General features: G+C 51.3%; 1 protein-coding gene across 3 annotated transcripts in view; it reads right to left on the reverse strand.

Annotated features, from left to right (window-relative positions):
- MTMR9 (myotubularin related protein 9) overlaps positions 1-18,333 on the reverse strand; it is a 29,063-nt gene extending 10,730 nt beyond the window's left edge. Inside the window, exons 1-8 of one of the 3 annotated variants that reach the window (XM_044450313.1) lie at positions 18,165-18,333; positions 17,512-17,560; positions 17,047-17,413; positions 8,318-8,426; positions 6,929-7,054; positions 6,299-6,472; positions 5,277-5,494; positions 1,311-1,472 (exon numbers count right to left, since the gene is read on the reverse strand). In XM_044450313.1, coding sequence (XP_044306248.1) covers positions 1,311-1,472; positions 5,277-5,494; positions 6,299-6,472; positions 6,929-7,054; positions 8,318-8,426; positions 17,047-17,231 — 974 coding nt within the window. In that variant the 5' untranslated portion in view covers positions 17,232-17,413; positions 17,512-17,560; positions 18,165-18,333. Of the gene's footprint in view, positions 1-1,310; positions 1,473-5,276; positions 5,495-6,298; positions 6,473-6,928; positions 7,055-8,317; positions 8,427-17,046; positions 17,414-17,511; positions 18,132-18,164 lie in introns of those variants that run through there. The other 2 variants (XM_044450312.1, XM_044450314.1) reach the window with 2 other exon arrangements.
- Between the last annotated feature and the right edge of the window lie 7,923 nt (positions 18,334-26,256).

The following is a 26,256-nucleotide window of genomic DNA, read 5'->3' on the forward strand; positions in this document are numbered from 1 at the left end:
CCTCTCCCGTGAGGCCAGTCGATCGTTCATCCAAACACAGTGGGTTTAGTCGGGCTGTCGTGCAGCTGGAAAATGGACTCGAACCTCCAGCGCCTTGAAGGTTTTAAATGGATTTAAGGTTTTAAATTATCATTGGTAAGCACTTTGGCTGTCAGCGCACCCTTCTCTAAAATTCAGACTCGAGCCTTCACTGCATCTAGGATAGACTGGGTAGAGAAACCTCCTTTTCTTTGGATTAAGATACAAGTTACTGGGCGTGATACACGAGGCTTCGGCGAATGGGGCGGCATAAAAATGTTTTAATAATAAATAAAAAATAAATTACTCTCCACTGCATCCAGGGATGAAACTGGACTGGGGACAAACCAGACTCAACGCTCCACTCAGCCGTGGTCACAGTAATGGTGACGTGGGGCCAGCCGCATTTTGTCCTTTTCCGCCAATATTTACCGACTTCTTTCCTGACAAGCTAGCAGGGCACACGCCCGAGGAGGAAAAAGTCTGCAGCAGCCGGATTCTGTGCGCCAAACGTGGGGAACAGACGGTGTCCCTGCCACGAGGGACAAGGAGCATCACTGGGTCCAGGGCTTTAAAACGGGAGTAAGCAAATTCACGGGAGATGAAGAGGGTCTGTCAGCCACACGGCATGCCCGGAGGCAAGGCACTCTCAAATCCCAGCAGTTCCTGGAACAGGGGGCAACCGAAAAGGTCCCCTGATCCCAGAAGCCTCTTTTTTCTGTTCCCCCTGCCTGCCCCAGAATAGTGTTACAACTTTCATTTGGGGGGGGGGGCCACTGGAACGTCAAGCCTCTGAAACAAATCCTGGGGCCCCGATCAGGCCTGCCTCCCTTGTTTGGGGGTTTTCTGGCTTTGGAGCATTTTTGTTAATGGCAGGAACAACTCCCAGCCCTTCTGCAACTGGTTCCGCCACCACCGGAAAGCAGCCTCCCAGACCCCACCACACGGAGCGAAAGCTGGTCCTGAGATGCTCTTAAAGGGGATTAGTTCAACTGATGAAGGAGTAGTCCAGGCCCATCATTGGCCACTAGTCATGCTAATAAGCAGAGCTTCCCCATTCAGGGGCAGTCTACCACTGCATATCAGCCGTCTTGATTCTTGATTCAAAGGGGCGCCCTGTTCTTTTCTGAAAGACTTCCGGCTGTCCACAAGGTGGCGAGCCAGACAGCCTTCTTGCGTGGCTACCTGCTGCCTGCACCTGAGGAGCAAGGATGCCTCGGCGCGTCCTTCAGGAGGGCCCGCCGTGAAGCGCCCTGGCTCCAGCCTGCCCCGACAGGCAGGTGGGAGCTCACCTGTCGATGCACTGCGCAGCCAGGCAAGCCGCGGTCAGGATCTCCTTGATGTGGGTCAGCCAGTTGGATGCCTCCAGCTTGCTCAGCCAGCGGTCCATGTTGTGCGACTGGTCGTTGCAGGCCTCCACCAGCTTGATGAGGCTCTCCTGCAGGATATTGTACCTGCGGGGAGGCGAGGGGAGGGGAGAGGGAGAGGGAGCAGAAGCAGAAGCAGCGTGAGACCCACAAGCCACACAGAGAGCATTACGGCTGGCGTCCCAGCACCTCTTGCTGATGCAGCAGCAGAGAAGGGGTGACAGTGGACGAATCTGCCAAATCTTAGCTCTGGAACCTGGGTGTCTGTACGGACCAGGATTCTACAAGATCGACGGACCAGGATTCTGAGGTCCAAGCCTTTGCACGTGGGCAAGGGGTCGGCCTGGCTTTCCCAGTCTCTGCAAGACATCTTCAGGCCCCCTGGAGCGGCTGGAAGTTGCCCCCAGCTAAGTCGCTGAACCTTCTTGGGCTGAAGGGCTGGCCTGGTCTGGAATAGTCTTTCGGTGCCCTCCTGTCTAAGGCAAGGCAGGTGGCTACAGGGGAAAGCCCCTTTCTGTGGTAGTGCCTTGTTCTGGACCGTCATCTCCTGGAGCAGAAGGCAAGGCAGGAAACTTCAGTGGTGGTATTTCAGTAAGAAATTAAAATGGACAAGAGGCACTGCTATGCAGCGGTTTGGACAGGCAAAAGGGAGCCGGGAGCTGCAGGCCAGAATGGCCGGCTCAGCCCCTTCCCTCCGCCTACACAGCATTCCTATTGTGCATTCCTCTCCCACACCCATTCTAAAGGTTGTAAAGCGCCTGAGGTTTGGCTTCCAGCACTCAGAGCTTTAAGCTAAAATATGTTGGGATACTTATCGCTGTGGTCCTGCCCCGTTTTTCCTGCCAGCCCGACCGACGTGCCCCTGGAATGCAGCTTTTCCAAGACGGAATTTGGCCTCCAGGTTGCAAGTCCAGAGTTTTGCATCCCTGACTGACAGTGGCTTGCAGTTTGCTTTCAACAGCAGATCAGTTCAACTGCCTTCGGCAGAACGGCTGAGATCAAGCAACACGGCGACCAGCATTCAGGCCTGAGGGTGCGCTGAGCATGGGTTGTCGCTGAACCAGGGATGGTTCCTGGACCCTGGGTTATTGTGCTGTTTGGACCCAGCAGAGAGAACAATCCTTGCAGAACAAAGAGCAGTTCACAACCCAACAACAAGCCGTGAATTCTCCTAATGGAAACATAGCAAAATAGGGTTGGACCTGGAGGCTGTTGGGTCCAATCCTCTGCTCAAGCCATGACTTGTGAACCCAGCTGAGTGCAGAGACATCATAACCCAAGATTCAACAACAACCCTCACTCAGCCCTTGAGCGCAGGCTCTTGTGCTGTCTGAACCTAAGGTAAAGGTAAAGGTTTCCCCTTGACGTTACGTCCAGTCATGCCTGACTCCAGGGGGCGGTGCTCATCTCCGTTTCCTGGCCGAGGGGGCCAGCGTTTGTCCGCAGACAGTCTCCGTGGCCATGTGGCCGGCATGACTAAACACCGAGGTGCACGGAATGCTGTGACCTGCCCACCGAAGTGGTGCCTTTTTATCCACTTGCATTTGCATGCTTTCGAACTGCAGGGTTGGCAGGAGCTGGGACGGAGCAACGGGAGCTCACTCCGTTGTGCAGATTCGAACCAGTGACCTTTCGATCAACCAGCCCAGCAGCACAGCAGTTTGAACCCCTGCGCCACCTGCAGTCCCTGTCTGAACCTAGTCAAAGACTCAAATGAGGGAATGTTTGCAACATCTGCTTGGGCAGATCCTGCAGTAAAAAAAGAGGCTTGACACAAATGTACGGAGAAGTCAGACCACGCTCTGCTCTTAGCCACGCACACCCCAGCGCCACGAAGGGGGAACTGGGCAGGGAGGGGCCAGAAAGGGGGTGAAGGGGCTGATGCGCAAATTCCAAAGAGAAGCACGCCTGTCACAGGATTCTGAAGTGAAGCAGACCCAAGAATGTATGCATTTTATTCCTCTCACCCCTTCCTCCACTCCCTCTGCTTGAGATAGGTGGGGTAAGTGGCAGAAGGACCTGGGGGCGTGGGGTTTGGAGGGAAACGTCAAAACCCCCACTGACCTCCGGCCTTCCTGTCTATAGCAAAGTCGATTTGATCCCAGCTCTGCTCGCTCTGAACCCCAAGGGCGGGATGGGCAGAGACTGGGGGAGGCCTGCCCTCCCTCCAAAGCAAGCCTGAACTTTCAGGTACACCTGAGCCACACCACATGGCTTCTGTCACCCCCCCGCCCCCCCCACGCAACACTATCTTATCTGCACACTGAATTAAGAAGCAAGGGTGGGGGAAGCATCTTTTTGCACTGCTTTCCCCCCTGGCTGGCCCAGGACCTCAGACCTGTTGACATGTCACCACTGGGGCGGGGGGGGGGGGCAGCCCTGGAGGGGCTTTTGGCTACGTCACCCAAACTGGCTACAGGCGGAAGGGACCCAGTCCATACCCCGGCCTCCCTGAGGGAAAGATACGCATCGTGCCGTCCCTCTACTCAGACGCTGACTAGGAAAATACAGAGCGCCCTTACGGCGAGCCAGACTCCAGGTCCATCTAGCCCAGTCCTGCCAACTCTGATTGGCAGCAGCAAGCCAAGGTTCCAAGTGTCACGTGCTGGTCTTCTCCCCACTCTCCTCCCGAACATATCGCGACCAAAGATCTTCTTATGGAAGTCTTCATTATGTCAAGCAGGGCAGGCAGCCAGGTTCTCTTTGGAATGCAGGAGAATATTGCAGAAGCCGGCACAAGGCACAAGGAAGTTAGAAGACCGGTGACTCGGGAAAAGTGGCTTTGCAGAATGGAGCTGAATCCGGCCAGAACATCTCTCCTGGCTTCCAAACGAAATGGATCTGCCTCCACCTTGAGGGAGGTTCCTGCTGCTTGTGGGCCAATTGCCAAGAGTGTCTGACGCTTTTTAATTGGCCTGCGCTTTTTACTCGACACTCGCACCATTGGACTGATGATGTTTAGTCCGTCACCGTCTTTCTCAGTCTGCTCAGCCCAGGTTCCCCTTGGATTGAAACTGCCTGGTTCTTGTCAGCCAGTTGTCTCATCCCCGAGTTGGCTGACCTTGACATTTCAGCTCAGCCCCCCGATCCCACCTCCTCAGGCTGCTTGATAGGAATAGTGGGCTCTCCATCAGGCTGGGGGTTTCCTAGTCCTGCCTGGAGTTGCCAGGACTTGAACCTGGAACCTTCTGCATGCAAAGCAAGGAAACCGCCCCCGCCCCACAGGCCTTCCCCGCCCCAGACTCCATGCTGCCTCGGGGTGCTGAGCACTCGCCACAAATGCTCACACTCCCAAGGCCAAAGAGGGGGTGGGACGTGGACCCTGGCAGCGGTGTGGGTCAGGATGTAAAGAAGGGACTCCAGCAGGGCCCTCTTGGCACACGTTTCTCCCTGGACTGGAGGGTTCTGTTCTGCCAAATGCGTTATTTAACAGAGCAGAACCTATTAATAGGGTAAACTCTGGTCCTTTGGGATGTATCTTTCCAAAATGCAGCAAGGATGTTTAAGAAACGAAACGCAAAAAACCGAAGGCAACGGCAACAAAGCCGCAGTCTCAGCTGGGTAGGCTTTGACTGAGTCTCTGCATATTTGTATCTTCAAAACTTCTTTGCTCTTTTAATCTATTTGGAAGATCCAAGAGAACTGGGAGTCTTTTCCTCCGTGTTCCTGCCTCGGGAGAGCTGACATTGCCTAGAATTGTTGTGAGTGGCCCCGAGGCTGTTGCGATGGGGGCGGCATAGAAATGTTTTAAATAAATAAATACATACATACATACATACGTACGTACAAACATACAACAGGTCCTGCGAGGCAACAACTACAACAGCTGCCTTCTGCAGAAAAACGTAGCAGCCCTGGAAGCGCCACGAGGACTTCGGAGGCTCCACTCACCGCTCGATGGACTTGTGAATCCGCCGCCACTGCGGATAGTGCACCTCCTGCTCAAAGCCCCCGCCTTTCGCCCGGGCTTGCTGGGCGACATTCAGCGAGCGCGTGTCAATGATGTAGCCCCGCTTCCCCGCCCTCAGGGTGGCGTTGACCAGCTTCTCGTCCTCTTTGCAACGTCGCCCGTTCGTGCCTGTGAGCGGCTGGCTGCTCCGCATCATGACCTGGAAGGACCAGCGAAGTCCAGTGAGGCGCTTGCTCCTGGTCCGGAGCCTCTGCAGCCCACAGACGCCACCCGTCACCCCAGGGAGGGCCTCTGTTTAACACAGGATGTGCCCTTTGCTGTTGGTTAGTGAGTGACGCAAGGAAAGACTCCCTGGAGGAGACCCTGATGCTGGGAACGATTGAGGGCAAAAGGAGAAGGGATGGCAGAGGTTGAGGTGGCTGGATGGGGTCACTGGGGTGGTGGGAGTGGGCTTGGGTGGACTCCGGGGATGGTGGCGGACAGGAGAGCCTGGAGGAGTGTTGTCCATGGGGTAGTGAAGGGTCGGCCATGACTTAGCGACTGAACAAAGACAGTGCGTGGCACGACCTTCTTCAACCTGCCAAAGGGTAAAATGAATGCTGGTACGCACGATTCTGGGTTTCGTGCCAATGTGGCGGTTTTGGCTTTGTAGCGTTTGCGAAAGGGGGGTGGGTCAGCCCACGTGCGAGTGAGTCGGGGGCACCACGAGGTTGATGGGCCAGGATCTGGGGGGCCGAGCTGGGCCCTTCTGTGGTATTTTGACCCACCACTGGATTCTCTGCACAACCCTATTCTAAAAGCCCCCTGCCCACCTTGCACGGCCCCGCTCATGACTCAAGAGGTCCTACGCCTCCATTCCGTGGCTGTCCCACCTTTGCTCATGGGCACAAGCCTGGCCTTTCCAATCATGCCCCTTCATCTCTGGAAAGTAAACTGCCGCCTGTTTGTTCTCCCTGGGTTGGGCCTAGGCAAGCACCCCCTCCCCATCCCAGCCCCGACTCACCATCCCATTCTTCTTGTGGTAATAGCTGAGGACAGGGAAGCGGCCACCGTGGCGGAACGCAGCCACCTTGCAGAGGGACTCGTCATCGATCGATTTGGGGACGGTGACAATGGGCGGGTAGGAGGGGCAGGCAGAGAAATCCTTGTTCACGTAGCTCAGCCGCCATTCGTTTGTCTGGGGAGAGTAAGGAGCCGAGGATCATTAGGATGGGCCCAAACGATTTTTTCCAGGAAAAATAGAATCTGGAAAAGCCAACCGTTGGCATGAGAAGCCAACGATGGGGATCCCGGGCACCCCACCTGTCACATCCCTCCACAACGCACCAGACAACTGCAGCCTGGCCAGCTCATCGCCAAAGGAAGCAGTTCAAGCAGAGTATAAAACCGAACCCTAAGGACCAGCTGCCACTTCTTAAAAAGCTGCAGCCGGAGCCATTGTGCATCATTTTCAAATGCCCCGTGGAACAGGCGTCTCCACGCTGCACCCACCATGCATGAAGGATGGGAAGTGGTCCCCCCCCCACGGGCCAGACCCCGAAGGGCTGGGCTCCCACAGAGAACCGGCCCCACTTCTCCCTTCAGGTAAAAAAGGGGCTGGAAAGGAAGCCTGCGGCTGAAGTGGGAGACTTACAACAGAACTGAGCAGCTCAAATTCACGCTCGGGCAAGAAGGCGTGCCAGCCGTCCTCGGTGACTTCAAACATGGGCCGATAAAAGAACGGGTACATCAGGGTGATGGAATCCAAAGTGGACAGAGCCTGCAGAGGAGGTGTGACACACACACACACACACACACACACACACACACACACACACAGAGTTACAATTTGCTAGATGCCTCCTGGTTTAAAACAGCGGCTCAAAGCTTGTCCCCTCCTTGCCCTTCGAGCCAGTTTCGTGCAGCGCCGAGCGCTGGACTAGGACCCGGGAGATTTGGGTTCTAGTCCTCACTTGGCCACGAAGCCGGCAGGATGACTTTGGGCCAGCCCTGGGCCCTCAGCTTACCTCACAGGGTTCTTGTGAGGGTAAAATGGAGAGGAAGAGGAAGAATATATAAGTGACCTTGTGTTCCTCGAAAGAAAACGGTCTGGATAAAAATGCAATAAGCAGACAACCTCGCATCCCCGGAAGCTGTGTCACTCCTGGGGATGCCCTCAGTGCTGGCACACCGGGTCCCACAAGGAGCCCCAGCGGCCAGAATGGTGCAATCTCGATTAAAAGCAAACAGCCGCTCAGAGCAGCCCAGCAACCCTTAACTGAGTAAAACCTGACACGAGGAGACGCACTATACCACACGTGCCAATCAAAGCTCCCGTCCTCCCCAACTGTCCGGCTCCATCCAAGGGGGCTTCCGCCAGCCCCCCCGACCAGGCTCCACTGAAGGTGCACCATCGGTCAGCATTCTGCCGCTGACAGCTTTGCACTGAGCCGGTTTCTGCAAATGTCCCTCGGAGCCAATAACGGCAGTCGGTTTGGTTTCAGATGTAAAGCTAGCTTTGGGGAGGAGGAATTTAAAGCAAGATGAATCGGGGGTGCAGAACCTCAGGTCTGTGGACCAAATCTGGCCCTCTGGGATTCTCCAAATATCCACTCCCTTCCCCTGGCTGCTTCCCCTTTCCCTCAAACACCAACTGTTTGCTGAGTTTGCGGCTTTTTCTCTCCCTCTTCAAAGGCTGGAAAGTCTCTCCGGAGGCTTAATTAGTGGCACCATGAGCTTTAGGGTAAAATATATGGGTATTTCTCATCCCAGACTTACTGCCGTGGGCTCCACCCACCAATGGCAAGTGGCCCTTGAGGGATCCTCCTAAATTGCATTCCATCCTCAGGCTGAACAAGGCTCAATATCCCAAATGAGATGCTCCCAACATTATGGATGTATTAAATTGGACAGGCAGGCAGGTACTTATTTAATATAAACACAACTTCGCAATTTCCCTTCCCATTCCGCCAGTGCCCTCCTCCCCTGGGAGGCAGGCAGCACCCAGGTGCCCAGCGCTGGGTCCCTCCGGCGCCTGACTTACCTCAATGGAACTAGCGATGTTCAGCGATTCCTCCACACCATGTATGTCAAGCTGAATGATGCGCAGGTCTTTGCATTTGATAACGATGGTGCCCAAGGAGCCGATAAAGCTGCAGCGATACAAAGGCAGGGGCAGTTCAGCGGAAGGCAGGAAGGGGCTCTGCCAGCCGCTGATGCAGCCGTTTACTCTGCAAGCCGTGAGCAGGGGGCGGGGTGGGGGGGGAGCACCTCACACCATTTGGTCACGAATGCACCCCTCATCTAATAGGAAGCCGCTGCTGGTTGAAAGGCGCAAAGGACAGAACGGCACGTTCCTGAGGCTGGGGGAGAGTTCCAAACTTGCACGCACCCCAGGAATATAAGTACAGGGGCGGATCCGACTGGCAGGGGGGAAAGAGGGGGTCCAACTCCTCCGTGCACGCTTCCGCTTAAATGGCTCCACAGTGCCCCCTCTCCCACCTCCTCCATGTGCCTAAAAGCCTGACTGGACAGAAGAGAGTCTTGGGGATGCGCGTGTGCTTAAGGCAGGCTGGGCTGAAAAAAGCTTAAGGCAGGCTGGGCTGAACAGAGCTCTCCCGGTGGCTTGGAATCCAGCTCCCAGCAGCCCTGACCAGTGGTTGAGCCAGCAGGAATTGGAGGTCGCTTCTGGCAGTCCACCTTCCATCTGCTCCGGGGCGAAGCGCTATCGTCTCGTTGTCCCCAGCAAAAGCCCCCTTTCCCTGTGTGAGCAGGACGTATTCTTGTCCAAGCCGGTGCTTTCCAAGTCAGCCGGAGCACAACCCTCAGCATCCCCGCTCAGGCTGTGGGGAGAGACAGAGGCAGCCTAGCCGTTCCCGGGCCCCACGGACAAGCACGGTCCTCGCTGAGCTCCCGGCAGTGCTGAGCGCCTCGTCAAGGCCACCCCGGCCCTCCTCCTCACCGCTCTACCTGGGGCCAGGAGGAGGGTTCTTGCCTGCCCCTGCTGCGAGCCCCGAGCGTTCTGTGCCACTGCATTCAGAACGGCTGTCATTTCCCCTGCATGGATCCATCAGTAACCGATCCGACTTTATCATCTGCCATCAACCATTCACCGGGTTCATCAAATTATTTTGTCTGTGTGGGGGGGGGGGGGGGGGGGAGGTATGTGTGTGACTGACTGAAGGCGGAGGAGGAGGGAAGGCATGTGACTCTCAGAACCAGGAAACTGGAACCGGGACACGGCTTTGATCTCCCAAGGGAAAACCGTGCAGCACGCCATCGGATTCAAACTCATCACGGCAGGCGCCCATACTGGGAACACAAGTGGGGGCTGCTCAACAACTCTAACTGGGACTGTGGGAAAGTCCTGCAAACTCTCCACCACCCCGTGACAAAAGGCCCCCTCGGAAGGATTCCGGGCTCCCGGCAAGAACCACATCATCTCGAGGTAGCGCTGTCCAATGGCTAAACGGCCTCGACACTCGCCCACGGGTCTAGTCACTTTCGGAACTGCTCATACATAGCTTGCTATTACCCATAATTGTATTCATCATTCGAATTGCATGTTTTAAAAATAATTTATAGGTCTTATTTTAGAATAATTTACATCCTATACACATTTTATGTATTGCTTCAGTTAATTTTTTTGCGATGAATGCTGCATCGTTATACCATACAAAATATGGATAGATAAGAGTCGGAACCATTCACGTCGACCGTCCAAACACTGCTTTTGCTACACCCTGTCTGCATCGTAGTCGGGGGTCAGACTAGATGGCCCGGGAGACCCCTTCTGACTCGCTCTGTTTCTATGGTTCTAGTCAACTCCACTGGATAAAGGCAGAAGTTAGTTTGGAAAGACAGACACTGGAGGCCACTGCAGCACGCCAGGACCCAGGCCTCTCCCATTCCGAACTGCAGGAAACCGCCCATCTTGTCTATGGAGCATAAGCAGGATGCACAGAAGAGGAAAAACGTCAATCTCCGTGTCCAAGGAGCTGGACCGGCCTCTGCAGCCTCTGGAGCCCTTGCCTGGATGCCCGCTTGGCTCAGGCGTACGCAATCTTTTTAGGCCGCACCAGGCTCTGGCAGGGGGTGGCAGCAACGCGTGCCCACCCAGGCAGACACCTGCACAGACCACCACACAGGCGGGGGAGGTTGCTTTGGGGTCGCTGAGCTAGCAGGTGGCGCAGGCTTCCTCTAGAGACCCCAACGGGGGAGCAAAAGCAGCAGTGCCCAGCTGCTTCTCCGCTCTGGCCGGAGAGCCTTGGCCTTCTCACCTTCCCGGAGACCTCGGCGGGCCCTGCGGCTTCGGTGCAATCATTCGCAGCACCCAGGACGCTGTGGCAGCTGAGCCTTGCTGCAAGTGAGGAAGAATTTGGCAGGGGGAGCAATGCGGGAAGAATCTAGTTTGCGGATGGGAACATGGGAAAGTATATTTGGCTACACGGGAGGGAGGTGATAAAGGTACTGGTTGACTAAAGTCTTCAAGATATTTCACAATAAAGATCTATACACAGGTGAGTATATTTGCCTACACGGGAGGGAGGTGCCTGATGATCATGACGCCTCGTAACTCCTCGACAAAGTACGGTAGAACAATGAAAATGGTGCCATGTGAAAGTGTATGAATTTATCTTCACTCTGAGACTACCAACTGTAATGTATTGTTCTTTTATTGCAAGGTTCATTTGTCTTGGTCAGATCTAGGCGTCATACAGTTACATCTGGCGGCTTGCGAAAGTGTCATTGCCTAACATTTCCAAGGAACAGTTGCCTGATATTTTTTCTCGGAAGCCAAGAAGCCTCCAAACTGTGCAAACAAGGCAGACAACTTCCGCTCCATTTGTGCTGAGGTTGCATTTGCATCTCAAAAGGGCAGCGTGAGGGCAGAGGTAAAAAAGTCAGGCCACCCATATTTTGGATGCAAAATGGGGGCTCAGGACAAGCGCTGGGACCCTCATTATGAACTTATCTGCCTCACGGGCTACACAAGAAGTAAAACTCCACGCCTTTCGCAGCCCCAGGGGTGTGGGGGGAACTCACCAATCATAGTAGCGACTGCTGTTCTGGCATGGTTCCCCCAATTAAAAACCAATAAATGAATGCAAAGTTATGTTGTTGGTATCAATAAAAAGATAAATTTATAATGATTGGTGTGGCACCATTCTCATTGCTATATCCCATTTTGCAGAAAAGTGATGGAGCACAATCACACATCCCCCTTGTAATTTTGACTTAAAGGTAAACGTAAAAGTTTTCCCTTGACTTTACGTCCAGTCATGCCTGACTCCAGGGGGCGGTGCTCATCTCCGTTTCCTGGCCGAGGGAGCCAGCGTTTGTCCGCAGACAGTCTCCGTGGCCATGTGGCCGGCATGGCTAAACACCGAAGTGCTCGGAACGCTGTTACCTGCCCACCGAAGTGGTACCTGTTTATCCACTTGCATTTGCATGCTTTCAAACTGCAGGGTTGGCAGGAGCTGGAACAGAGCAAAGGGAACTCACTCCATTGCGCAGATTTGAACCAGCAACCTTTCGATCAACCAGCCCAGCAGCGCAGTGGAATTATTTGGATGCAATTTTGACCTGAAGCCGTATCTTGGCAACTGGAGCCAATTAGTACTCAGGACTTAATTTTCCTTTATTAGTGACCCAATTCTGGCAAAATGTAGCTACTTTCATTTCTGAGGCTTTCTCCTCAGTGGAATCTGTTGGATTCCCTTGGTTCGGCTTCTCTCCATCCCGAGTCCGCCTCGAATGGAGCATTTGCGTGGGCTTCGTCAGGAAGCAAGCCAAAGCGTCCACACGGCCACCTTCTGCTGCACTAGTGGAGCTCTCGTTCCACAAACGTGGCTGCTGGGCTTTGTGTGCTTTGCACAAGGAGCTGCAGACTTAGGGCAAAGAGGGGGCGTGATCTTTGCCCGACTCGCTTCCCAGGCAGGGGGCCAAGCGCAGAAAAGCAGCCCAGCAAGTGCGAGAGAGACAGAGTCCAGCCAGACTTTTGCATCCTGAGTGCGGGGAGAAAAAGACAGGGACAAGAAGCATAGAATGAAGAAACAGAGTAAGCCCTGAACTTGTGTTCCGGCTCCGTGAGCCCCAAATTTGGTCTGCTCACCTTCACAAGATGAAGTGCACATGTTTCTAGGATGCCAGAAGCTTGGCACAGTAATTTGGTGCCAGGGTGGGGGTGAATAGGCAGAGGGCAGAGACTGGAAGGATGTGGAGCCCTCCAGCGCTCCAGAGGATGCGTCCAACAGAAGAACACTCCTTCATGCAGCTACCCGGAAAGAGGACGGCGCTGATCCCCTCACAGGTACCAAGCATTAGAAACAGGGAAAGTGAAGTGGCTTGCCGATCACGCTAAGCTGGCTCAGGCAACCAGCAAGGATTAGGGAAAGTCAGACATGCCGGGCCAGACACAAAAGATCGGGGTTTCCATGGCGAGAGGGTGCTAAGACGTCGGCAAAGACCCAGCACATTCGCAGCAGCACGAGATCAGACGGGGATTTGGAGATTGCATCATGCCGTGTCAGGCTGACCCAATCCTCAGGGCTCAAAGGCAAGGGTCTTTACAACTTTGTCAGAATCCCACACGAGTGTCTGCACGCACAGGCTCAGCTGCTCAGGAGGTGACACATCTCCTCGCCTGAGGCTCCAGGAACAAGAAAGTTAGAAGGAAAAGTCAGGGTGCAGGGGCACGTCTCACCTGCCCCCCCAAAGGAGGTCCGGGTGCCAGTGTTTACTGAATGGGCCACGAGCACTCACTTCACGGTGACGAGTGTCTCTTCTGTGGACCTTGTAACTCCACCAAATCAGAGCGCCTCTATGGACCAGGGCTGGCTGGGAGGATGGGAGTCTTAGTCCAAGGCACTGGGCAGGCACCGAGTTTGGAAAGCCCGCCTCAAAAAGCACCTTCTCACTTTGTGATCCCATTTCGAGTCCTCCATCTGCACCCCAAGTCTGCACAGCAAGAGCAGCGGTGCCAACCTGTGGCACTCGTGTCCCCAAACACTTTCCAGCAAGGAACATCAAAAAACCCAATTTTCCTGCAAGGGATGGCATTAAGCAGCTAGGATCATGTGGGGTACATTCAATTTACGTGTTGTTTTCAAGGCCGTGCATTTAGTTTAACAACTTTTAGTGACCCTGGCATTTGGAAGATGGAACTAGCAAAGAAAGTGGAAGTGAACACACACTAAACGTAGCCTTCACCCAGGTCACCCGGCCCCCGCAAGCAACTTTCCAGCTCTCATAAGGCAGTCACTTCTCTTTAAGCCTGCACATTGTAAGAGCAGCACTGGTGAGGTTTTAAGAGAGCGATCCATGGATGCCCTTACAAGGGGAAGCTCCGCTGCGCCAGTTCCCCATTTATTCTCATCCAAGGAAATTGCAAAATAGCACGGGGGAGCGGGGGGCTGAACCAGGTTAATCGTTTCCTGTTACCACTGTTCCAAACTGCTTGCTGTTCTTTAGTGCAGAAGACAGAAATGTGGTGAGCGAGCGAGCGAGCGAGAGGGTGGGAGAAGCAGGAGGCGGGAAGAGATGGATGGCACTCCAAATTTTACTGCCATCTCTCTCTCTCTCTCGTAGGAAGAAAACTAGCTTGGGGCGCTTGCGAGTTGACTGCCGCCCAACACGCGTCTCTGCTTGCTTGAGACTGGAAATGCAAAGTGGAAATGACAACCTGGAGGAAGCCTCTGCGAAGTGTTGATTTCCAGGCATGTCTGCATTTGGAGGGCTTTACAAGAGGAATGGGCAAACGGAGGAGGTTATCCATGTCGACTAGTCCTGATGGGCACCTGCAACCCCCAGGATCAGAAACAGCAGCTGGGGAACATGGGTGGGAGGGTGCTGTTGCCCTCAAGCCCTGCCTGAGCATTCTTGGGGGGGGGGGCAGCCAGTTGGCCACTGCGAGAACACACTGCTGGGCTAGATGGACTCAGAATTGCTCTGACCCCTGATGGCAATCCTTAGCTTCACCCTTATTCTGACTAGCAGAGAAGAAGTAGGGCTTCTGGCCAAACGAAACAAGCCTTTCCCTGCCAGATGTGTTGGACTAAAGCTTATCCTTCATCCAGAACCATCGCCACACCAGCTGATCTCTCATCATCTCTCATTATTTCCCAACTCACCCTAATTTTGTCATTTGTTCTGGTAACAGAAATGTTCTGCGTGGAGGACGTAAGAAAATAAAAACGGCAGCGAATGGAAATTGTATGTCTGCAAGTACAGGAATCAATTTTCTCCTTCCAGGCAGTGAGTACGAATTAAAGCACAATAAAGATGACACAGCACACCTGGCCTTCCCAGAACAACAAAAACACTGAGACAACACGGCCACGAGAACTGCCAAGTAGGACTGAGATAATAGAAACCATGGAAAACCTTTGGGAACACAAATATGTTGAGAGTTGGTGTGGGAAGGACTGTCAGGCTGCATCCTGCACCTGAGTGGGAGGCCCATCCATCGCAGCAGAGTTCCTCTTTGTTGTGGGTCAGAAAAACGGCCGCTCTGGACAGTCCAGGAATGCTGATGGGATTTCAGAGGAATCGGAATGTGCAGGAGAAGTGGAGGGAAGCCTGCGGAAGTGGGCCAAGAGGAGGCACTGAGATGAAGGAAGTGGAGATGTCTATCTCAAGGCCAGGCTCCCCAGGTGGGCAGGAGGCCTCCGCGAAGAACCAGGATGTACAGGGGGTGGGAGGGGGCCCGGCGTGGGGGTGGATGCTCAGATTCAGCCAGGCTGAGCAGGGCTCTTGATCGGTGGCACACGTCACCCGCGGAGTACGGCAGTCCAATTACAGGATTGGCCCACAGCGAGGATGTTCACCCGTTTTCAGAGGGCCCCGCCAACAGTGCTGCAGCCCAGGCTTGCTCGTAAGGAGAGTTCCTGGAGGCGAATACTAGAATGGGCTCGATGAACCACTCTGCATGCTCAGAGGTTCATTCTGGGTGCTCGGTGCTTTTGCTCAAGAAAGAACACCTTGATAGGAAAATGGTTCCTGAATATTTTGTGCCTTTTTTTTTTAAATCCGTAAGAGAACGTTTGCAAAACAGTTCTGTGGCTTTTGAATGTGTGAAGGAGAAACCCCAGGTCCTGACACTTCTTCGTACAGAGCATATATATACATGCTCTGGGGACATCAAGCAAGTGTCCCCAGAGAAGGAACTCCCTGGAAGGGCTCAAAGTATTGGAAAGGAAGTAATGGAAAGAGGCATTTGTCTGTGTATTTCAGTCCCAGGGGCCTAGGGTTTTAAAGGGAAGCAGAAGGCAACTTAGACCGGGTGCAAAAGCAAACAGGCAACCAGTGTAATTCTCTAAGAACCAGTGGACCTAGTTAAATCCGTCATAATGCTAGCCGTTGACCATTCAATTCAACTAACGGATGCTTCCAAGTCGTCTTCAAGGGCAAGCCAATTACAACACCTTCCTGCACTCCGTCTGGGAAGACACCGCAACACCGATCACTGTCACTAAGCAACTGCTGTCAAGGAATGGCCACAGCTGGAGAACCATCCGACGCTGAGAAAGGAGCGCTCAGGCCTCCCGGGCTGATGCCGGAACAAGGCATCCTCTCAAACAGCACGCCTGTTCTTTCGGGGTGGGGGGGGGGGGGGGACACCCTCTCCAGAGCCAGCCAAACACTAATTTCTTGAGACCAAGCCCCCTACTTCCAGCATTGTCAGTATTCGGCTTCCGTTTCTAGCCCTCATCCAGCCCATTCCAAGTTTAGCCCAGCCATGTGTGAATCAAGCTCACCTGACGGAGAGAGAGAGCGCTGAGAAACACCAGCACACTCATCATCCCAGAGCTGAGGCCTCCCCATGCAGCTTCACGTGACATCGGAGGGCAACAGGATAAAACCAAAGGCAAAATGAACCCTTGGCCAACCTGACCAGGGGAAGTGCTCTTCACGATGTCAGAGGCCGAGCAAGAGGGAGCTAAAATTCAGACGCTGAACAATTTGTTCAAACATCCTTGGTCAAAGTTCAGCAGATGGGGAGGCACAATTAATTTCTGAGAGACACTGACCTATAACTGCTGTCTGTCTGAGGAAACCTGCAATTTCTGATTCAAAGGTGAGCACAGGTGCGAAGTCATTGAGTGGGATTTGGCCAGCCAAAGCCTCCCCTCTCCCCACAGAGCTTGGGAGATAATTATGTGGGACTAGCTTTGCAGGAGGACTGTAAGGATGTTTTGGATACTTCCAGACCATCTCCAAATCCCATTCAAAGTTCTGTTACCTCCAAAGTGCTGAACAGCTCAGGACCAGAGTATCCAAAGGAACCTTGGTCATTTTTGGAGATGCTCCTCCGAGTGCCCCATCAGGGGAAGGGAGATGGATGGCTACAACAGAAAGAGCTTTTCCATTGTGGCATTCCAGTTATGGAATAAAAAGGTTTGCCTGTGCCCACATCATAATCTTTCTGGCACCAGCACCGGCCTTTCTTTTCGCCCAGGCACTGCTTATGGCTGCTTTATTGATCCCTAGGCTGTTTGTTGCTTTGGCTAGTCACATATTCTTTTCGATATTTGTACTGCATTTTGTATTTTTAAATATTGATAAGCATTTTAGATTTTCAACTAATTGTAAACTGCCTAGAGAACACTGATTATTGGGCAGATTAACATGTAACATTTATTCAGCGCTTCTTCAGTGCTGTTCTTAGAGCAAAACATTCCAGCTTCAAAGGGAAGTACAAGTTTCTTGAGCTGTCTTTGGCACCATGGCCCTCCCCAGACTGTCCCCATAAAGGAATTAAAACATCCTCACCGTTTTTCAATGGAATCGATGTTGGAATGCAGAAGCCACAGCTCCTCAACATTATCTTGCCGTCGCGAGGAGAAGATGAGGTGATGCCCCGTTAGGCACAGGGTCCCCTCCACTGCTGGATAGAAGGGGCGGTGAAGGACCACATTGTCAGCCCTTGGGGTCTTGATAAGCTCAGCAAACTCCATGGTGCCTCTGGATACAGCACAAAGTCCCTGCAGGTGAGCTGGTGCCAATCCTTAGCCACAGTGAGACACAAACCAAATTTCTTTGTAGCTTCCACAGGAGGCACAACCCCCAAAATTATGGTACTAGTTGGGAGATAACGATCTGGCTGGGATCATTGCTACAAGGTCCAAGTTTTTACTGGCTGAGAAGAGAAGACAGAGCAACTGTCAGACATTTCTACCTTAGGAGGAAAAAACAATATTAATATTCATGGAGCTTAGAGAGGCCAGGCTAACTTACAGGTTTAGGACAGGGCAAAGCTAGGACCTTGGATACCAGAGAAGGGAAGCTGGAGGTGGGAGAGGAAGGATGTCACAATCCAAGATGCCACTGAAGAGGTGGTTCACAGATGTCACAATTGCAGCTCTCTCCAGAAGCAGGAAAGAGTCAGGTGTGGATGTGCCCAAGCCAGTGAACAAATGTCTAAAGCTACAGAGGACTCAGAGAAAGAATTCAAGGTGCCTGTTGTTTCCCATTCTCTCTACACAACTAAACCCACAGCGGCCAGCATGGTCTAAGGTCTCATTCCACAAACCAGCTGAGGGGAGTCTGCCCCTAATGCAACCTGCAGGAAGAAATTGGGCAAAGTATCCAAGAACCCAGTTTTGGATTGCTAGCAGGAAGGCAAGGAAGAGACTGCCTGAGAAAGGTGCAGCTGCAAGTGCTGGGGCGAGGATAACGTTGGAGCATTCTGCTTCCACGAAGGGCACAGCAGCTTCGCCTCCTTTCTCACAGAATTGCAAGGCGGACCAAAATTACACGAGGGAGGGAGCTGAACAGCACCCCACGCCCACCAGGTGCCCAGAATTTGTCGGGGGGCTCACCATGGGGCGGGAAGGTGGGGTGGGGGCAACCTCCAGAGGGAGTGGGAGGGGCTGGGGGCTGATACCCACCTTCTGGACAGGGTGGCAGGAGCCCAGCCCTCCGCGGTCAGAGGGGGGCGTCAGACCCCATCGCGCAGGTGGGGGGCAGAGGTGGGGGGCGCCTGGCAGCCAAGGGGTTAATCCCTAGCTGTAAGAAAGGGAGGGGCTGGGGGGCTCAGCCGGCCCCCACCCTTCCTTCGGGGCCTCACCCGCCCTGGGGACGCTCGGCTGCAGGCCCCCCCACTCCTCCTCCTCCTCCTCCCCCTTCCTCCCTCCCTCCAGCAGCTCTCGCAGCTGCAGCCGACAGGAAGAGCTCCCAGCCCAGAGCCCGGATGTGGAGGGGCAGGGAGAGCGACACGCGCGCAGGCGCCACTACACTCGGGGGGCGGAGCCAGCGCTGCCCAGTCCGAATCCCCCTCGTCCACGTGATCACTCTCGACGACCAATCCGCCTCCTCAGGCTCCTTCAGCAGAGGAGGGCGGAAGTGGGAGGAAAAGGGGCGGGGCAAGGGGACATGCCGGTCGTCTTGACCCTACCGGAAGCGTCGTTACGGAATGTTGCCTCTAAGAAACACGGCCCGTCTAGCTACTAGAGTCTAGCACGATAGTTCTGAGATTAAATTCTCCCCATCCTTAAACACACGCATAAATATCGGTATTGATATAAATACAGATATAATATATTGGTTGTATTTATATCCAATGCATACACATTTATGTATTATACACATACATATATTCATTTGTACATATGTATAAATACATAAAATGAATATGTATATTTATATATATGTATTTATGCATTGATATGTTTTTATTTTGTTTTATACTGATGTACTGTCAAACCGTCCCAAGTCCTCGGCAGTGGACGGTATAAAAAGTTTTAAATAAGTAAATAAATATCCCACCTTTTTCGTGCAGAGAACCTTCGGCAGTTTACAGCATTCCCCCTTCCTCTTTATTTTTATCCTCACAACAACCCTGTGAGGTAGGTCCAGCTGAGCTTCATGGACTGCCCCAGGATCACCTAGTGGCTTCATGGGTGAGCATGAGCCCGAAGAGTTGCATCTCCCAACTCCCAGTCCAATACGCTGCTTGTTATTTTTATTTTATTTTCTATACCTCCCAATAGCTGAAGCTGCCTGGGTGCTTCCCAGGAACTATCTTACACAGACTGTGTATTCACAGATATAGAAGTATTTTTAATCGTTGTTATTAGTTTTTGTGTGTTTTTTATCTTATGCCTGTGAGCCGCCCAGAGGTGCTGTGACACAGTAGGCAGCATACAAATGTTTTAAATAAATGTTATTTATTTAAGGCTTTTCTCTGCCACCCGACTACAACAGTTTCAGGACAGTCTTGCAATTAAAACAGCTTAAAATTGTTGGGAAAATTTGGGTAAATCCTGTCTGAAAAGCATTACTCCTGTGTGCCTTTGCATTGTGGGATCAAATCCTGTCTTCCCTCTCAAAACCAAGCTGTCACTGTTTAAAATGGCATTCCCGGGCTCCTTTCTCTTGCCTTTAGCTGTGGGCTACAGCAGACAGGCCATTTTAGCCCAAATATCCATTGTAAATAGTCATTGTTGGAATTCAGTTTACAATAATCTTTTGATAGCCCAGAGGGCTTCATGTGCCCTGATCATGCAGAATGTTTAGAGTCGAGATGGGGGTCTGAGCTTATCATGAGTAGTTTCTAGTAGCTTGAATTTGCATGTCTGAGCAGACCTGGAGATGGGTTCAAGTTACTCAACTAAAGTGTCAATACAATGCAATTAGAAATATTGTGATCTCATTGTTACAGTGTGCTTGACTGACATTTCTTTATCTGTTCTGCATGTGATGACCTCAGAATCTTATTGTAATCTCTGCATTCTGTCATCAATTGCCCTGTACCTGTGTAGCTATAAATGCCCTGTAATGGTATTGAAGCTTTGCAGCTGAGTTCATCTCTGCTTGCCTGGTAATGCATGCATGATCGTGAGTACCACTGGAACCTTGGGGTAAAACAATAAAGCCTCAGATGGTCTGGACGCTTGGTCTTTCCCACGAACCCGAGTTTTATTCCCTCTTCTCAAATTGAGATTCCGGGATTCTGACAATTACCAATGCCATTTTAAACAGTGACAGCTTGGTTTTGAGAAGGAAGACAGGATTTGATCCCACAATGCAAAGGCACACAGGAGTAATGCTTTTCAGACAGGATTTACCCAAATTTCCCCAACAATATAAAGCATAGCATCCAATACATCCAATGAATAAATCCCACAAATAACGATATACATGCTTAACTCCATTTTATTTATGACAGTATTTTTATTAAAATGACATTACAATGGATTTAAAAACTTGAGTCCGGGGCATGATTTGTTGGTTTTTTAATGAATGACGATGCCTGTTTTGAAAGGAAGGGATCCACCATAAACTGGGCCGAGATAGAGTGTGAAGCGAGGAAGAGGCACCTGAGCACATGCAGAGAGCCCGCTCTTGATAGAGGCACTCTCGATAGAAGCCTCCCAGCACAGTCCTAGCTTCTCCGGGCGGCACCATCGGCCTTCCTCGGGCTGGTGTCCTCCACTCCCACGAACAGGGGCTCCTTCTCATTCCCTCCCAAAAGCAAAGCATCAGTGAGCGGAAAGCGTTGTCCTTTGCTGCTGCTTCATTTTTCCCTCTCCGCAGGGCTGTTGGAGCAAAGGGCCTCTGTGCATGGGCAGCCACTTAAAGCAGCAGCAAAGAGAGCGGGAAAGAATCAGGATTTTTCTGCTTTTAACCTACCATTTTCCTAGTTCCCCTGCGTCCCTTTTCTGCATTCTATACATCCCATTAAGCACAGGGTGGCGCTCCAGAATTGCGAAAGCACACCAGCTTTTCAGAGCATGATTTCCAGATAGTACCTTATTTTCCTCCATCTGAAACGTTTTGTAAATGACCCACAAGCTCTGCAAGTGAGGAATCGGAAGTGTGCAATAAATGCACTGGGTACCAGAAGCTCTTGGCACACCAGTTTGTGCCACTTTTGGGTAGAAAGACAGGTAAAAATGAAATCAACAAACTGCAGAAAGATGATAAAATGTGGGGTTTTCATAAGGAGTTAACATTTGACCAAGTGATTGTAAAATCGGATGAGAAAATGATTAAAAGACTGTATACTTTTCTTTTGGATATGAGAATGGAAGATGAACAAGTTAAGGAAACTATGATAACGTGGGCACAAAATTTTGGATATAATATTGAGTTACAGAAATGGCAAAAGTTGTGGGAAAGAAATATCAAGGTAACTGGAGCAACCTCATATAAAGAAAATCTCTATATAATGTTTTATAGATGGTATCTATCGCCAAATAGATTAGCAAAGATGTTTTCAAATATGTCAAATGGATGTTGGAAACGCAAACATAAACCGGGTACCTTCTATCATATGTGGTGGACTTGTGATAAGGCAAAAAACTAATGGGCTAAAATTCATAAATGGCTTGAGGAAATGTTACAAAAATCTTTAATATTTAAACTTAAAGTCTTCTTACTAGGCATAGTGCCTGATGATGTTGCTAAACAAGCAATGTATTTGAATTTACATGTAATTACTGTGGCAAGGATTGCATTTGCCCAACATTGGAGGAGTGAAGAACCACCCACTGATGAACTGATTTTAAAAAAGATTTTGGATTGCGCTGAAATGGACAGACTGACTTTGTCTCCGAAGGAGAAAGAGGATACATACTTCTATCAAACTTGGAACTCTTTTTATCATTGGATAGAGAAATGGGACTATGCATAGATTTGAATATATTTACGGATTGCTATATAAAAAAATGGGGGGCTGATCCAGCAGGTCCGATGTTTCTGATGATTGATATTTTTTAGTTTCTTTTTTTTTAGTTTGTAGAAAATAATAAAAATTTACTTAAAAAAAAATCAGCAGCAACCATTCATGCTTCTGGGTGACCCGAAAGTTCAGTAAGAAACAGGCTGCAGTTGGATGCACATATTCCTGAACTCAGTGGAGCACTCAATGCGACCTCAGTATTTACTTCTGGCTAAGAGACTATCATGGAATGGAAATAATTAGACCTCCTCCTTCCCCACCTCTTTTTCCTGGGATGGATCCTGAGCCTTTAGCAACTGTGTGTTTTTCGGAGATTCAGAGGTTACAACTTTTCTGGGAATGGAATCACAATAATTGGGAAAGCTGCCCCTGATGATTTTCTGCCTGTCATGAGGCTGTCCTAAGCACAGGCGCTCTTACTGGGTGTATGTGGGAATGGTGGTACGCTAGGGGAGAGCAACCTCATGTCTGAGCAGCGCTCTTTTTTTTAGCTTTTTTCCTGAGTCCATTGCAGTGCATTTCAGCAGCCATTCTGAAAGGCAACCTTCTTTGGTGGTCATATGGAGACAGTCTCCACAGTTAAGTACAGGTTAGGGGACAAGAGGCTGGAGAGCAGCACTTGTGAAAGGGACCTCGGGGTGCTGGTCGACTGCAGGCTGAACATGAACCAGCAGTGCGATGTGGTGGCCAAGAGGGCGAACGCCACCCGTGGTTGCATAGCCAGAAGTGTGGCTTCTAGATCGAGAGATGTGTTCCTGCCACTCTACACAACTCTGGTGCGCCCGCAACTGGAGTATTGTGTTCAGTTTTGGGCCCCTCATTACAGGAAGGCTATAGCCAGGTTGGAGTCAGTGCAGCGCAGGGCCACAAGGTTGGTGGCCGTTTACAGGGGATGCCGTATGAGGCGAGACTGAGGGAACGGGGTCTCTTCAGCCTGGAGAAGAGGAGACTCAGAGGGGATCTGTTGGCGACATACAGGTAAGTGAGGGGGTGTCACATGGAGGTGGGGAGAGACCTGTTCTCCCCTGCAGAGGAAGGCAGGACGCGCCCCAACAGAGCAAAGCTCAGGGAGCCAAGGTTCAATTTGGATGCCAGGAAGCACTTCCTGACAGTTATGACCACAAGGGTGTGCAATGGGCTTCCATGGGAGGTGGTTGAGGCCCCATCAGTGCAGGTGTTCAAGGACAGGCTGGACATGTACATGGTGGGCATGTCGTGAGTGGAGGCAGCTGGAGCCGGGGGTCAGACTAGATGGCCCGGGAGACCCCTTCTGACTCGCTCTGTTTCTGTTTCTATGTTAACTTTGTCTCACTTTGCCCTTTCTATGCAATTTTATCATTTATTTGTTTGTTTGCTTGCTTGTTTAAAACTTTTGTACCCCCATCCACCACCGACATCTTGGGATGGCTTACAATAAGGGACAAATAAAATAACAAAACAAACACAGCATCCGGCAAGTCAAGATAAAAACCCAATTAAAACATTAAAATAATGGGAAAATAAAAGGGTTTTCACTTGATGCTGAAAAGATTAAAGCATTGGCACCAGTCGAACCTCGCTGGGGAGAGTATTCCATAGTTGGGGTGCCACCACAGATAAGGCCCTCCTGTGGGTACCCACCTTCCTGATCTCCCTCAAGGAGGGCTCCCGGAGCAGAGAAACATGGGTTCAAGGAGCATCCTGCCCTTACAGTAAGGATCAGAGGCACTTGCTTAACCCTTGACTTTATAGATCAAAGATCAAGTTGGCTTTATAGATCAAGTCAACTTATTCCTTTTCCCTTTTCTGTGCAAAGGATTACCATCTGATCAGAGAAAAGTAAGTTCAAAAGAACGCTTTTGTGTTGCTGTCTGGAAAGATCAGGGATGTGACCTCCACACCTTTGCTTTCTAGCTATGACTCTGCACTTAGCTTGCTCATTCTGTGGAATGAATTTCTGTGCAGGTGCGCCAAGGAAGCTTTGGTGCTATTGCGCGGCTCAGAGATGCTGTGCTTTGGTCTTGCAAGGGCCCTGCATGGCCCTTGTTTCTGGCTGCTTCTGCCCGGGCAGCTTGCCCAAAGGATCTCTGGAATCCCCCATTTATGTAACCAAGCCCTCTGCGTTGAAAGCTCTCTCGTGGGCACGCTGAAGCTCAGTGTATTTGCATGGCCATTGAGAAGCAACCAAAGTATATTATATATCGATCATTTATTTGTGAGATGCATATACCGCTCATTTGAAGAATATTCCTAAGCAGTTGGCAAACAAGTATTAAAATTGCATAAAAAGCACTTTCAAATATTAAAATACAGCATTGAAAGGAGTTGCAATAATAATACAGACAGTAAAAAAACTGAGAGAATGTTCAAGTTAATTACAAGCCAGGCAAAACTTGGCTGAACAGGTGCACTTTTCAAATGCATCACTATTTCTGCCTTCCAAAGTGAGGCTTATCTCTGCTCAGACCTAAGGCCTCCCACCAAGGTATACAGAGGTGGCGTTCAGTTAATTTCTGAACAACCAGCAAGCCCTCCTCTGATGATCTTAAAGTCTGGCTGGATATGTCCAAGAGAAACTGCTCTGCCTGATCCTCTCGTCTTGAGTTTAGGGTTTGGTATGATTATAACTTCCAGGCAAATAGATGGGGAAGAAATGGAGGTAGTGACAGATTTTATTTTCCTGGGCTCCAAGATCACCGCAGATGGGGGCTGCAGCCAAGAAATTAAAAGATGCTTGCTCCTGGGGAGGAAAGCTATGGCAAATCTAGACAGCATACTAAAAAGCAGAAACATCACCCTACCAACAAAAGTTCAAATAGTCAAGGCTCTGGTTTTCCCAGTTGCAATGTATGGCTGTGAAAGCTGGGCCATAAGGAAGGCTGAGCGCCAAAGAATTGAGGCCTTTGAATTGTGGTGCTGGAGGAGACTCTGCGAGTCCCTTGGACTGCAAGGCAATCAAACCGGTCAGTCCTAGAGGAGATCAACCCTGACTGCTCTTGAGAAGGCCAGATCCTGAAGATGAAACTCAAATACTTTGGCCACCTGATGAGAAGGAAGGAATCCCTAGAGAAGAGCCTAATGCTGGGAACAATAGATGGCAAAAGAAGAGGGCGGCAGAGAATGAGGTGGCTGGATGGAGTCACTGAATCAGTCGACATGAGCTTAGGTGGACTCCAGGGGATGGTGGAGGACAGGAGGGCCTGGAGGAATGTCGTCCATGGGGTTGTGATGGGTCGGTCATGACTCTGCAACAAAACAAAACAAAACAAAACAAAACAAAACAAAACAAAACAAAACAAAATGATAACAACATAAACTTTGACAAGGCTTGGTAGCTCATAAGCAGCCAGTGCGGAAGTGGCAAGGCCAGGCGCGAAAAGCATCTAGCTTGCTGCCCATCGAACAAACAACAACAGTAACAACACTGCGCAGATATACGAACCAAGCAGCCTTGTCTTCTACCCCTATTTGTGGAAGAAGGAAACAGGCATGGTGGGGGGGGGAGGCATTTGATTTCAGGGAAAAATGGCAGAATTGCTCTGAATGTGAGGGTGCAAATTGGTGTCCTGCAACAGCAGGGGGTTGGACCCCATGGTCCTCTTGGCCCCTTACACCCTCCTCTTCTATTATTTGGGTTGCCAGTGGGAGGCAGAGCCCACAACCCGTTCAGGGGGATCCGATGCAGCAGAGAGGGTCCTGGAACGCTTTCTGTGGACCGCAAGATGAAAAGCAGCTGGCCTCCCAGGGGTTCAGGGGTCCAGCCCCAGCAGGGCATGATTTAACCCCACTAACTGAGCCAGGCACGAGGGCAGCCCCACGCAGAGTGCATCTCAGTCGTCTAACGGTGAGGCCGTTCCATGTGCCTGGCTTTCGTGGGTCCCAGTCCCGAAAGGGTTTCACTGGGGCGCAAAAGCGAAAGCTGTAAGGAAACAGCTGGTCCTCCTCGTTTCTTGCAGGTCCGTTCACTAGAGGGAACCCGTTTGCTGCTCCAAAGTGGGTCCGATGGCACACGCAAGTCCGCCCTGTCAGTCTTCTGGATAAGGTCTTGGCATCAAGAGGACCAGCCCAGAATTCGTGCAAACTCCGGGACCGCCAGAGGTGAAAACTGCAAAGAGGTTCACAGCCGCCGGCTCAACTTTTTGCAGGTGCGAGGCAGTTGAAAAGCAACGTGAATCGGAGAGAATTCAATAAATGAAAATGTGAAAATCTGAGGTATCCTACCAACTCTACACAGACTTACCTGGAAGTGAGTCACACTGAACTCAGTAGGACTTACTTCTGAGCAGGCCTTGCAGAAGCTCAAACCTTTATTTTTGTAC

This window comes from Varanus komodoensis, unplaced genomic scaffold (assembly GCF_004798865.1).
Source record: "Varanus komodoensis strain SLA01 unplaced genomic scaffold, ASM479886v1 scaffold64, whole genome shotgun sequence".
In the NCBI taxonomy this organism is placed as follows: domain Eukaryota; kingdom Metazoa; phylum Chordata; class Lepidosauria; order Squamata; family Varanidae; genus Varanus; species Varanus komodoensis.